A 13,637-nucleotide genomic window follows, 5' to 3' on the forward strand; every position below is an offset into this window, starting at 1 on the left:
TAATTCCAAAATGCTAAGGCCTCAGCCCATTGCATGAAAAAAGAAAACATACATATACTCAGAGAAAAATATATATCAGACAAAAAAAGACTATTCTTGAGCTTGTATAAACAATTCTCGTTTCTTAAAGGATTTATGAACAAAAACAGATAGTTTATATTGTACATCCGTTTCTTTACATCTTAACAAAGCAAAGCACTTGTCTTGTGTCGGAAAAACACGAAATTTCTGTGGTATAAAATTGATTCTTTCTAACTCGTACAAAGGACAAAATAGTAAAAAGTGACATTCATCTTCTATGATTGTACCATTACCTTTACAATATGGACAAATTCTGAGATCTATGGGAATAGGTGGTGTACAATGACTGCCAGTTGCAATTGCTAGTTTGTGGCTGGAACAGCGCAATTTCGCCAGATCCGATTTGAATTTCTTTATGTGAATATTTGACAGATATAACTCGGGCTCAAGCATAGATTTGAAACCTGCGTAGCTGCGTAAACGGGAGTGATTATTTATGGAATCAGACCACTCTTGCCTGTAGCAATCTTGTAGTCTAGTGTGAAATAATTTTAAAAAGATGCTGGAGTCGCCGACCTGCTGCTCATACCAAACTACACCAAAACCATAACGAAAAAGTAGTTCCCTTATTTTGGTTGCCCAGGTGACCCTTCCATTAGAATCAAAAATTCTAATCATTTCGTAACAGGCCTTTGGGTATCGTGAATTTTCCATTTCTATTAATTTCAACCAATAGACAAGTTCAGGCATGTTTAGACATGGCACACTCAAACAATGGACAGCAGCAAAGAGTCAAAATGAAAGTAAAACATATTCTAGCATGCCTTTAGCTATTTTAGTACTGTAATCCATCTGTTATCAGGCAAGTCATGTATCATGTAAAAGGTTACAGCTTTGTTAATGATAACAAAAGAAGAATGTTAATGATAATAATAATGTTAATGATAAGACAAGAAAACATAAGGAGAAGAATGGCAATGCAAAAAAAAACATTTTCTAAAAAATCAAGTTACTTTTTTAAGCGATTTCCAATCATCGAAATTAAATTGTGTATGTGCATCGTTTCTTAACCTAAAGAAAGTCTGACTGCTACTAACATATTTATTTTCAGGCAATGTCTATACTTGTAGTACCTTAATTGACAAGGGATAGAAATTGCGTGTTACTCAAAGGACACAACATCTGTATGCCTTTCGTGACAAAAGGTGGGAAAACCAAACTTACGGTAAGAGTACGAGTGTCCAAAGTGATGCCCAGGAATATGATGATAGGTGATGTGCCTTCATCTTTTTTCCACAGAAGTGGGTATGGTTAGGTAGGTGATGACGTTCTTGGTAGCAGCCTCACCTTGTTCAGTGCTCCGCAAATTTTATGGCATTTTAGCAGCCATGAGTCTTTTAAGCCACCAAAAACCTTTTTATCGTGTGACCCTTTGGACGTCTGGATTGGCCTTATTTGTGTTTTTTGTTGATTTTTGACGAATTTCTCATCTGGTAGCGGCGCCATCGATCAAGCCATGAAAATACAATATGGCCGTCATGAACTTATCGCCCTATGAAGATCTTCCCAAGGTACGCTTATGACTACCTTAGATGAAATCCCTCTAATGGATTTTGCTACCGGTAGTTAGCAGTCAAAAAGATGGAAAAGACCCTGTGGTGAGAGAGGTGGCTATGTGAATTATTGTCCTTCGTCGCGGGTAAACTCTACAGTTATCGGCGTTGTTTTCACGTCATACTGAGAACAAGTTTATTTCGACTCCAGCCAGAAGCACTTTAGCTTCAGTTAAAAGAGTTTCTTCATATTATTTACGTGACTGTGTAAACTTTATTCTGTGGAATGCAAGACGGTAAGGTTAGCGCTTTATGTGCTTCGATTATTTCTAATACTACGGATATTTTTATGATTAGTGAATCCTGGATTACGGATAGAAATTGTACCCTGGTAGAAGAAAATTTATCATCTTCTATATCAGGCTGTAATATATTGCAAATCGTCGTAATTGTCGTAATCGGAAGGGTGGAGGTATAGCACTGATAACAAGATCTAATCTGGAATCTAAGAAGAACAAGTGTACCCGGTTCAAATCTTTCGAAGCCATGAATGGGAATATCTCTACAGGCAGTTCTGCCCTTCCAGTCATCATCATTTATCATCCATCGTATTCAGCGACACATGAATTCACAATGAATTTTTTTATCTTGGAATTCGGAACTTTAATGGAAAGCCTTTTACTTGCACCTTGTCGCCTACTGATTGCACGTGATTTTAATATTCATGTGGATGACACAAATGACAGTGATGCTTGTCAGTTTGACGATCTCATTCAATCTCTCGGTCTAACTCAACATGTACTCGAGATTACGCACCGGAACAGTCATACTCTAGACCTTACATTCACACGTACCTCTAGAACCATGGCTGGTAAATTTCATGATTGACAGCAAAATGCCATCAGATCATTCTGCTGTCCATTTCACGTCCGATCACTTATCCGCTTCCGACAAGAATTACCAGAGAACAGCGTTAAATCAAGAGCATTAATTTAATGAATCTTAAACACTCCAATTTCAGTTCACTTAATAATTACGAGTCGATAAATGGAATAAATGAGCTGAGAGAAGTTTACAATTGTACATTGAAAAGTTTGTTGGATTTGCATGCTTCTGCCAAACAGAGAACCATCGTGCAGAAACCTCTTGCCGACTGGTGTACAGAAGACCTACTGGCTGAGCGTAAAGCTTTGAGATCACTGGAACAAAAGTGGCGCTCTTCTCAACTTGAAATTGACAGACAGATTTATATCGCTGCTCGTGTTGAGTACATAAGAAAGTTTGGATTTGGATAGAGCGTCTTTTCATCGAAGTAAAATTGAAAACGCAAATACCAAGGAACTGTTCCGAATTGTTGACGACATTTCCAGTGCAAAGAAATCTGCTTCCAACATTCTCCCAAACAATCATGAACTATCTCAATTACCAGCTGCCTTTGCAATGTTTTTTGAACACTAGACATTCGCAAAAAAACTGCAAAATGCTAGTCCTCTCAGTATTGAACCATTCTTGTATCAGAACTCGCTCTCCATTTTTGAACCTTTGTGTCTTGATGATGTAATTTCTATTGATAGCAAAATACCTTATAAATCGTGTCAACTAGATCCCATACCCACACAGCTGGTTAAAGCATGTGTAAATGAATTAGCCCCATTTCTGCTCCGTATTGTAAATTCTTCTTTTTCGTCTGGTGTTTTTCCAACTGATTGCAAAACAGCCATTGTTCGTCCACTCATTAAGAAAAGTGGACTTGATTGTAATACAATGAAAAACTATCGTCCTGTATCAAATTGTAGTTTTCTGGACAAGTTTTTGGAGAAGTGTGCCTTTTTTCGTTTAAATCGTTATCTGTCCGAAAATTCTCTGTACGGTCGTTTTCAGTCTGCCTATCGCGAGGGGCATGGCACCATTACTGCACTTATACGCATGTTGAACGATGTCATGCTCGCTCTCGATAAACACCATATTTCGTCCTGGTTCTTTTAGATTTGCCAGCGGCATTCGACACTATTGACCATAACATTCCCCTGGGTAGGTTACGTTATCGTTTTGGCTTTCCAGAAATTGCTTTAACATGATTTGAATCCTTTCTGAAAGGTAGAACACAACAGGACTCTGTCAAGTCGATGTTATCTGACAAATGCCTTTTAAAATATGGTGTGCCTCAGGGTTCAGTATTGGGACCAGTCTTGTTTGCTTTGTACATGTCTCCGATTGAGGATATCATCACACGTCATGGCGTAAATTCTGTCATATATGCAGATGATTCTGGACTTTACCTTTGCTTGTGACATCCTTGCCAGCTCAACCTTTTGTGCCCATAGAGGCATGCGTAGATGAAATTCGGCATTGGATGATGTCCAATTAGTTGGCACTTACTAATGGGAAGCCAGAGGTTGTCTTGATTACCCCCTGAAATTGTACTGTTGGTCCACAATTTGTTACAATGAATGTCCGAATAGGTGAGGCCATGGCGTGGTGCTTGACTAGTTCGGTCTCATGAACGAGCATATTCGTTATCTTTGTAGGGTGGCATCTCATTCACTTTGACAGATAAGTAAAATTCGAAAATTGTTAGACCAGTCAAGTGCTGAAAAATTGGTTCACGCTTTTGTCACGTCGAAGTTAGATTATTGTAACATTCTACTTTTTGGCGTACCTTCATATAGGTTGAGCAAGCTTCAACACATTCAGAACTCTGCTGCTTGTTTGGTCACTGAACGGAAGATTGGCCGTAACATTGATATGACATCTATACTCAAGGATTTACATTGGCTCCCAGTAAGAACGGATCCGTTTTAAATTTCTTTGTCTAGTTTTTCAAATTGTCCATCAATGTGAATAAGTTCCAAATTACTTCTAAGATCTAGTAACAATCGATCGTCCAGTACATAATACGAGAAGGAGTGTCGGTGTAAGATTGAATCCCTTTTCTGTCAAAGATCACGGGAAACAACTTTCTAGAACATATGATGACATAGCTTTTAGTGTGTATGCCCCTAAATTGTGGAATAGTTTGCCGCCCGAGCTTCGGGTGATTACGAAATTCGTTCTTTTTAAGGAGTCTCTTAAAACTGTTATTTTTCGTCAATGCTACTGCTGGCTTGGATATAATTTTACCTGCATTTTTTTTATCATTTTTAATGTCATTTTTAAAATACGTTCTTTTCTGTTTTTTAATAGGTGGGATCCTTTTTTTGACTAGATTTTAAGCTTGCTTATTTTTATCGTTTGATTTATTACGATTTTTTCTCTGAGTTATTTTGTATTTTCTTTGAATTTTTTATTTCGACCAGTGATTTTCTGCAATGTACAGACCACCGAGACGAGGCGTGTAGTGGTCTTTAAACAATGAACTATTATTATTGTCATTATTTGCATGTGTTGAGCATGGTGTCGAGGAGGTGCTGGCATTGAGGGAAGAGCAAATTGGGAGGGGGTGCAGCTCCAAGGTAGTCGTCTTGGTAATGCAAAAAGTCCTGTGAGTTTTCTCTACGCTTGATGGTCCAGAGGAGTGCTTCGGCCAGGCTGTTAATGGGAATGTTGCAGAGCGTAGGCTGAGGGGAAGTATGTGATCTGATAGAAAACGAGAAAAGTTTGCACAGATCGACTGTGCACAAAAACGGTCGCTGAATCTTCCCTTTACCTCATGGAAATATGTTTTGTCTCAATACTTCAAAATATCTGACTCAAGCTAGCTGGAATGCGACCTGTCACAGCGCTCTTCGAAAGTGTGTCTCAGATTTTTTATATCTTGCTTGCTTTTCGGAGCACAATTTTAAAGAAATAAACTAGGATTAAAATCACTACTCCGGAATTTTTTCTGGCATAAAAATTGTTTTATAAGATTTCAAAAAATTCTGAGACACTCTTTGGAAGATCCTTATTAGAGTTTGCACTCACATAAAATTTCAGCTACATATCTAAGAGCATTGAAACAAAATATAGGGAAAACCGATTTTTGAAAGGCTATTGAAAGTACCTGTCACGTGATAGTAAACAATGGTGACACTATGTTAACCAAATGTTTCCGTATATCTAGGCTTAACGAAAATATATATAATTTACGGGGTTGTGAGCTAATTGACCACTAGACAATTGTTAGCTTAAAAGGTCAATTACTTGTCTTGGAACCGTAAGAAACATTCCGACGAAATTTTTGCCCTAGTATCTTCGTTGATCAGATTATAATAACAGCTCTACTAGGAATTTATATTGTCAACAAATCAAATTAGCCTATGTTCACGGTGTAAGATAAGGCCCATTTGCAAATAGGCGGCTCGGAAGAATATTGCTTCTTTTTAGCTATAGGATTACAAGGTAATCTGTCATGAAAATCAAACTCCTTCAACTCATCTCGCTGATAATTGCCAAATCCTGTTAAGCTACGAACACTAGAATGCCCAGTTAAAATACAATTACCTTGAATATATGAATGACTTCATGTACACACCACCGATAAAAGCGGAAAGGGCTGCAAAGAACAGGCCTTATAATTAAAAATAAATTCCTGACAGACCGAAATAAGCAAAAGGACGTTGCTATTATTATTGACGTTTGCTTGTGGACAATTAAATTGACAAGAGTTTTAATATCTCATGTGCTCGCCGACTTTCGCCATGAGCGTGAAATAGCGAGATGCGAGCTGCGAGCTGTCGAGATCTGGCGAGATCCACTACACTCCTTCTCAGGAATGTGAGGACGTCACAATAAGGGGTGCATTTCTTGTGATGTACTTTAAGGCAAATGAGCTGCGACTTTTGACATTATTTTCATGATTTTATATTTTGATTAAAATTAGTTCATACAAATGTTCTTACTCAGAGATGTTCACTCAAGTATAATTATCTACTGAGTTGGACTGCATGAGGAGGTTTCAGTAAGACAAATAATAAACGGGAGCCGCATCGAAATATGGCCGCCTCCGTGCAACTACAAACAGCGTAAATGGTATATGTACACATTTGAGTCTTTACAAATACAACATATTGCAACGCACTGAAAGGACGGGAAAGGGATTCACTCCACGTTGACAAAAAATTCTCCTTTTTCGGCATAATATGGCAAGATTTTGAAAATGGGGGATATTTAAAATGAACAAAAATGTGTTCAATTTCTTGCCTATTCTGCCGCAATCAAATGTTGTTGAGGCATAGTTAATGACTATATCGTTCAATTTGTAGATTGCAATGAATATCTTAGCAAATTGAAAGTACCTTGAGGTTGGACAAATTTCGCAGAGTTGCAGCTTATGGGCCTATAATGAGACGTTTCCAAATCATCTATTGTCTGTTTTTTCGCCACGTCATTGAAATAATACAGACAAAAAAAAACGAAGTGTGTGATATTTTAAATTTAAATCAAAAACATGCCCTAATGCAGAGGTGTAACGCCCCTCCCTGTAGAGATTTATCTCGAAACGTCCCTCACGTGGCCAAAGCGTGTGAAGTTCATTGACTCAGATCGTACGAGAAGCAGATAAGAGATAGCGTGATAGTTTAATTAATCATTGGTTAAGATTTCAATGAGAACAATCGAGAACGTGGTGTGATCGTATTTAATCTTAAGAAACAATCAAAGACTGGCGCGAAAATTACCACGTGATAACTTTTGTAATTATGTAAGTTTGAATATGTATTTAACTTTGTAGAGAGCTTAGACTAGAGAGAGACTTGAGATCTGACCGTTTACAGTGAACGTTACGGTCGCCATTTTGCAATAAAGTACAAGGTTGTGTTAAATCTACATCTTGGTGTGTCAGCTTCAGTTACTGAAAGCATTACGATCCGGACTGGTACCTCAACTCGTAAATTCCCCTAACTACGAGCGCAACAATTTGGTGGAGAATCCGGGTATACTGAAGCAGCATGGCTGTAGGTTTCTGAGATCTGGTGGTAGAGTCAACGAGGGGCGTGTACGAGAGATGGCAGACCCCGACGAAGGACCACGGAACCAGCAGCACGAGCGAATGTATGGTGATATGTAGCGGCTCATCGAAGATGCACCCCAGCGGATGGAGGTGAACTATGACCGGAGAGACGAGGGCGGCTCGCAGACATGGACGTCCGAGGTAGGCAATGTGACAAGCAGAAAGGGGTCTTAGGGTCAAAATTGTCGATTTTGAGATTTTTACATTTTTCAATAGCTGACATGGTCATCTTTCCCAAAAAACGTCTTTTTCTGCTCAATTCACTCTATAACCATGATTTTAGCCCTTCTGAAGATGTGACCTTTGACCTCTGTTTACACACTTTTTATTGTGATTTCCCTCGGGATCAGTTGTGGTTGCATGTGAAAACATTATCATTTAAAAAGTGTTAATCACAATTCCTTTTGGTATTTCCATATATTACCAGAAATCAACACCTTCTGTATATAAAGGTAATGTGGTTTGATGGTGGGCGATTCCATTTTATTTATGGGGGTCACAATGTCTACATGCATTCATTTTTATACGGAAAGGGAAACATTTCAGTACAGATGCAAACGTAAAGTCATCATTGACCACAGATTTTGTGAATGACCACAAATGTGATAGTGTGCTTTAGAACAATTTGTCACTTCCTACTAAAATCACTTTATTAGTGACAAATAACCCTTACCAAACTTACTAAACATCTCTCATGTCAGGGGCATTTGACGGTGGTTTGGAACAACCTGAAGGGGTCAGTGTGTTTTAATTGTAGGAATAAAAGTGTTCATTGATGTTCTAGTTAAGTCTTAGCATTATATTCAATGACCGGTGACGTCATATGCATAACAACATACTTTCTATTAGTTGGGTTATTCTATTTTTCATAGGGGTGGTAAGGATTCACAAGCACAAAGCTCTCTATTTAAAAAAAAGCTCTTTTATTTACACGTGTACACACAATAAAAATGTGACAACTAATGATTGTGGTAAGGTGTTACTTCAAAATTACATTAATACCACCAACAGAAGTATTTGTTGAAGGTATGATGCAGCTATTCATAACCCAAGCAACATTCATATTTCCCAAGTCAAGAGCATAAAAATACATTTTATATCAAACTGCACCGAGTTTGCTTCAATTGCCCTAACTGACATTATGCATATAAGGAGTAATTCCTACCACAAAAATTGCATTTAAGAACTCTTGGACAATTCACAATAAATCTAAATGCATGATAATATGAATTATATTTCAAAGCACTTGCATGAAACAAAATGTGACACGTTTTATAGACAACAGAATAATTAGGTACCACTTCCTCAGGAAATGCACATAAAAAGCACCCTCAAGTGGGCGGCCCATCCATTAAAGGGGGCACTATCTCTATCTTTTGTCTATTTTTCAAATTTGTTGTTTTGTGTTATCAACTACAGTTTCTCTTCTAGTACCCCACAGAATAGTAAAATTCCCAATACACCATTGATTGATTGATTGATTGATTGATTGATTGATTGATTGCACAAGGTATTTGTTGGATGCTATTAATGGAAAATTCATATGCTTTCTAAAAGTTATATTGGCCAAAGTCCAGTAAGAGTACCCTACGCCATTGAATTTCTTTTAATGATATGAATTGTCTTATGCCAAAACCGACAACAATAAAATCATTGCAGTTTATTTTACATACTTGGTGTCTACCAGATAAAACAATTTTTTATTGCAATGTTACTGTAATAGTGATTTTGATGTCTGCATTTACTCCTCAGGGCAAAATTCATGTCTGTAGGGCTCCCTTACATATGGAGCTATTGATTTAGTCAGCTCCCTCCATCTTGCCAGACTAAGACCACCAGACACACCAGCAGGCAACAAGTCTGGCTTACAGATGGGAGATGGAGGCCATGAAACACCTTGCTTTACAAGATCAATTCTTTCCTCGCTGTCTGTTAATACTCTGCGTACAAACACACAACCAGGGTTATCCTTGGTAAATCTGAAGTGATGGTAGCCTCGAATTCCCTTAACAGGTTTCAAATATGTGGAAAGAAACTTGTCCCATTTGTACCACTGAAAATTTGGTTCAGAAGACCCATGGCACATGTACAGTTTTGAACTATTCATTTTTGCCCTTTTATTTACTAGTTCACCTAACTGGCTTACAGTATCAACATCACTTCTACGATAACTTTGACGAATCTTTCCAAAACAAGCATCGCATATACATTTAGTGTGGCCTGGCTCTAAGAAATGGTAATTGATTTCATCGTGTAATCCTGTACTAGTGCGAAAACAAAAATAATGAACTACAGTTTTATTCTTATTTTGACCTCCACAATTATCTGCATGACAGTGACAGGATTTCTCACCTAAACCATGATGATTAAAATAATTGTCGAGCATACTAACAACATTGTTAGCACCATGACAACTCTTGTTGTCAATACCTATAGTCTGTGACTCATCAAAAAGATAATTCATTTGTAATTTAAGCCCATCATTGCATATGCCAAAGCAGTTGACACGCAAGGGATTCAAAAAATACAGCTGACTGACCTGACGAGACTGGTGAGGTAAAACAAAACTCTGAGCAAAGTCAAAAGTGTAATGAACCGAGTATAAATCTTGTGAACATGCAGTAGCAGGTAAACTAAAATCTCTATCACACAACTCATCCTGTGCTTTCCTGATACACTCATTCAAAAATTTCCTTTCATTCTGGGCTTTTAAAATGTGTTCAGAAAAGGCTAAACTATTGATCAATTTGTCGTCCTCAGTTACTGCATACTTTAAATTATTTCGGAACTGTTCACACTTAGCACAAACATCTGTACACGGTTCCATCTTCTGTATATGGGGGACACATGACAGCCAAATGTTCCGAAAAGTTGTCTCACCAACATGCTGTTTGATTGGCTCACAGTCATTGCATGCATCGACATATTTATTGTAGACATCTGCAAATCTGTCACTCGAAGGTAAGTAAACAGGGGCCCTCCCATCTCGACCACGGGGTGCTGCTGGCATAGGTAACCCGTTCTCTCCACCATATCGTACCAAAAACCGCACTACATCTCGTGCTACCTGAAAGAGTGAGGAGAAAGGACCGTTATGTTGCATCAAGGCGCAGGGGAACAATATTACAATGTAATTTAAACAAGAATTCAGTAAACTACTACATGTGAATACCTGACACAGGGCTCAAATTAAACTTTTTTGAATGGCATCCCACTTGGACTACAGCTCATAGCCCAAAGCCTATGATTGGTAGCCCACAAATATTGGCAATTATACAGTCCATGTGACACTTCTTACTTTGTATTAGTCATGCAACAGCAAGTCTGGATTTATGATGCAAGTCTGATAGAGAACAATATAAAGTAAATATTTTGTCAAATTTGTCTTGTTTTCAATCTGGAAGAAAACTATGAACTTTCACAAATAGGTAAGTATCTGTACTCACAATGAAATTCCTGACAGAAAATAAAATAAAATAAAACAAATTTTATGAATGTCAAATGTCAATTATGTCCTGTGTTCAATCTTGAAAAAACCATGAACATTCACAAATAGGTAAGTATTTGTACGTACTAGTACCAATAAAATTTCCGACAGAGAATTAAAAAAAAATGAATTCCAAGTGTCAAATCTGTCCTGTGTTCAATCTTCAAGAAAACTTTCAACTTTCACAAATACTCTACGTACTCGAAATTTGCGGTAGCCTAAGAGGGCTACCAAACTGGATATGGTAGCCCCTGGCCCTGTGTCATCAGATATGTATGTTTATACATACTACACAATTCCATGATTCACAGGAAAAAGCCATGTTAAATTAACTACAAAAATTCTATCTTGCTGACTACACAGTTAGTTAAAGTTTTAATATGACTAATTTACTTACTTCAAAAGAAAATGCATTTGCTGGTCTCTTGCCCTTCAAGCCATGATCTCTCGGAACTACACCATGCAACTTGTAATGTGACTTTAAATTGCCAAATCTCTTCTTTCCTAATAAATGCAAAGAAAATACTTAACATTAAATTGCACATGTAAAAAGTAATATCTATTTCACTTTAACCAAAATGATCAACAAAGAATGACTATAGCATGATCAAATACTATACATAAAATGAACCCATGCAGTTGCCTGGGTTTTCCAGTTAATGTTTCAAAGTTCTCTCCTTTTATGATAAGGATACAATTATGTGAGCATTCTAGTTAGGTAGATATGACTCTCTACACTTTTCTCTTTATTGCCTTAGCAAATTTAATATGCAAATCGTAGAAAAATAAGTAAATTCATCAATACTGTACACGCAATATTCTAGGGACTGAAATAATTTCTTAAAATTAAAAGTGGTAGGAAACGAGTTGTTTCATCGATATTTTACACAGGTAAAAGAGATAGCGTTTACGTGTGAAAACTGGAAGGAAGAATTAGAAAAGCAAATAGAGAGTATGTAGAAGTCGTTTCTGGAGGTCTGTCGTGACAGAATTTGCGCCGTACAACTGTCGTTATGATCACGATTAGTTTTTCTTTCGATCGCTGACATATTGACCCGTAAAAATGGTGTTTTAGTAATTTTGAAATGGAATATATATTTTCCACTGCAATGACCAATTGTTTGAATGTTGATTTCATTCTGAATTAATCTAGTGCTTGAAATTTAGATTTTTACTGACTATCTGCTATGTAAGCATGTGTAAAAGTTCTACAGACTTTGTCTAATCAGTATATTCCCAGCTGAAGTTCGTAACAAGCGTGAAAAAAGAACCCGAAAAGCTGAAAAAATTGTGACTAAAACATTGCTTTTATTTAATTTTCTAAGCTGATAATTATACATATCTTGTCGTCTTTTGGAGTAGTTTCTATTAAAATTCAGTAATTACACTGAACATAACTAGAAAAGATCCTTAATTTCAAGAAGTATATCTTCTTTCATACATAAACAGAAGTAGTCCATGTGTATGCTGTTTGCTACTAATGATGAATTAAAAGGACCATTACATGACACACAGTGAGTGTTCGACTTGACTGTAAGATATGTTGTGCGAAAAGTTTTGCAACTGCATGTACAGAATGCTAGAAGACACCTTCTTGCCTGGTGTCTTGCGTCTGCCTCCATATTCGTCATGTTCTGATTGTCAACTTTAATGGAGTCGAAGTTTTGGAAAATGGCTTACACGACGATCAATGTCGCATTGAATGACATAGGTCAGTTTTCTTTGGCGGGATAAAGTTCACGAAGCTTCCAGATTGTGGAATAGCCAGCCTGGTTTGATGCCAAGGCCCTACTGAAGACTTCTAATTGGCATGATTGCATGTTCTTCGGATTATGGTATTTCGACTAATAGTCTAACCATGGTCTGACTGTCTTACTAACTATCCCATCGTTTTCCAGGGTCAAATCTACCGATCTCTGTCTCTCGTTCAGTGCCACACGACAGAGGAGTTTCACAAATAAATATAACCCATAATGTGCTCGTGCACTCCTCCGGTATCTTTTGTATTCTTATTTAAAACATTGCTATGGAGTAAAAATATTAGCAGTTGAAACACAGGGAGCTCTTCTTCCTGTTTATGTGTGTCTGTGTTTGTGTGTGTGTGTAAGTGTTTGTGTTTGTTTATTTATTTTTAATAAAATAACAGCGAAAAGCTGTTTTGTTTATATTTGTCAATAAAGAGCAGTTTATTTATTTATTTATTTATTTATTTTATTTATTTATTTATTTATTTATTCATTCATTTCTTTATTTATTTGTTTATATGTATTTCCGATGGTTAGGGTTAGGGTTAGGCTTATGTTGGGGTTAGGGTTAGCCACTCCCTCTATATTACCAGAATGGTAATACAGAGGGAGTGACTAACCCTAACCCTAACTTAAGCTTAACCCTAACCCTAACCCTAACCATCGGAAATACATGTAAACAAACAAATGAATAAACTGCTCTTTATTGACAAATATAAACAAAACAGCGTTTCGCTGAAATAAACAAAAAACACACACAAACAAACACAGACAGACACACATATACAAGGAAGAAGAGCTCCCTATGGTTAAAACGTCGAGATGTTTTACCTGTAGTATTTTAGCAGGACACAGGAAGCTAGCACAGTTTCAGTCTGAGAGCGGAATGCCGGTGAGCAACC

At 37.3% G+C, this 13,637-nt stretch overlaps 1 protein-coding gene across 1 annotated transcript; it reads right to left on the reverse strand.

Annotated features, from left to right (window-relative positions):
• Window positions 1–9,244: 9,244 nt before the first annotated feature.
• On the reverse strand, window positions 9,245–11,490 carry LOC139139501 (uncharacterized). The gene is made up of 2 exons (XM_070708414.1): window positions 11,388–11,490; window positions 9,245–10,570 (listed from the first exon to the last, which is right to left on the reverse strand). The coding sequence occupies exon 2, from the start codon at window positions 10,511–10,513 to the stop codon at window positions 9,245–9,247; it is 1,269 nt and encodes a 422-aa protein (XP_070564515.1). The 5' UTR covers window positions 10,514–10,570; window positions 11,388–11,490.
• Between the last annotated feature and the right edge of the window lie 2,147 nt (window positions 11,491–13,637).

Source organism: Ptychodera flava, chromosome 8 (genome assembly GCF_041260155.1).
Source record: "Ptychodera flava strain L36383 chromosome 8, AS_Pfla_20210202, whole genome shotgun sequence".
Taxonomy (NCBI): domain Eukaryota; kingdom Metazoa; phylum Hemichordata; class Enteropneusta; family Ptychoderidae; genus Ptychodera; species Ptychodera flava.

Coding starts and splice junctions, on each gene's coding strand:
- LOC139139501 (XM_070708414.1), bottom strand. CDS start 10,513: ATGCCAGCAGCACCCCGTGGTCGAGATGGGAGGGCCCCTGTTTACTTA.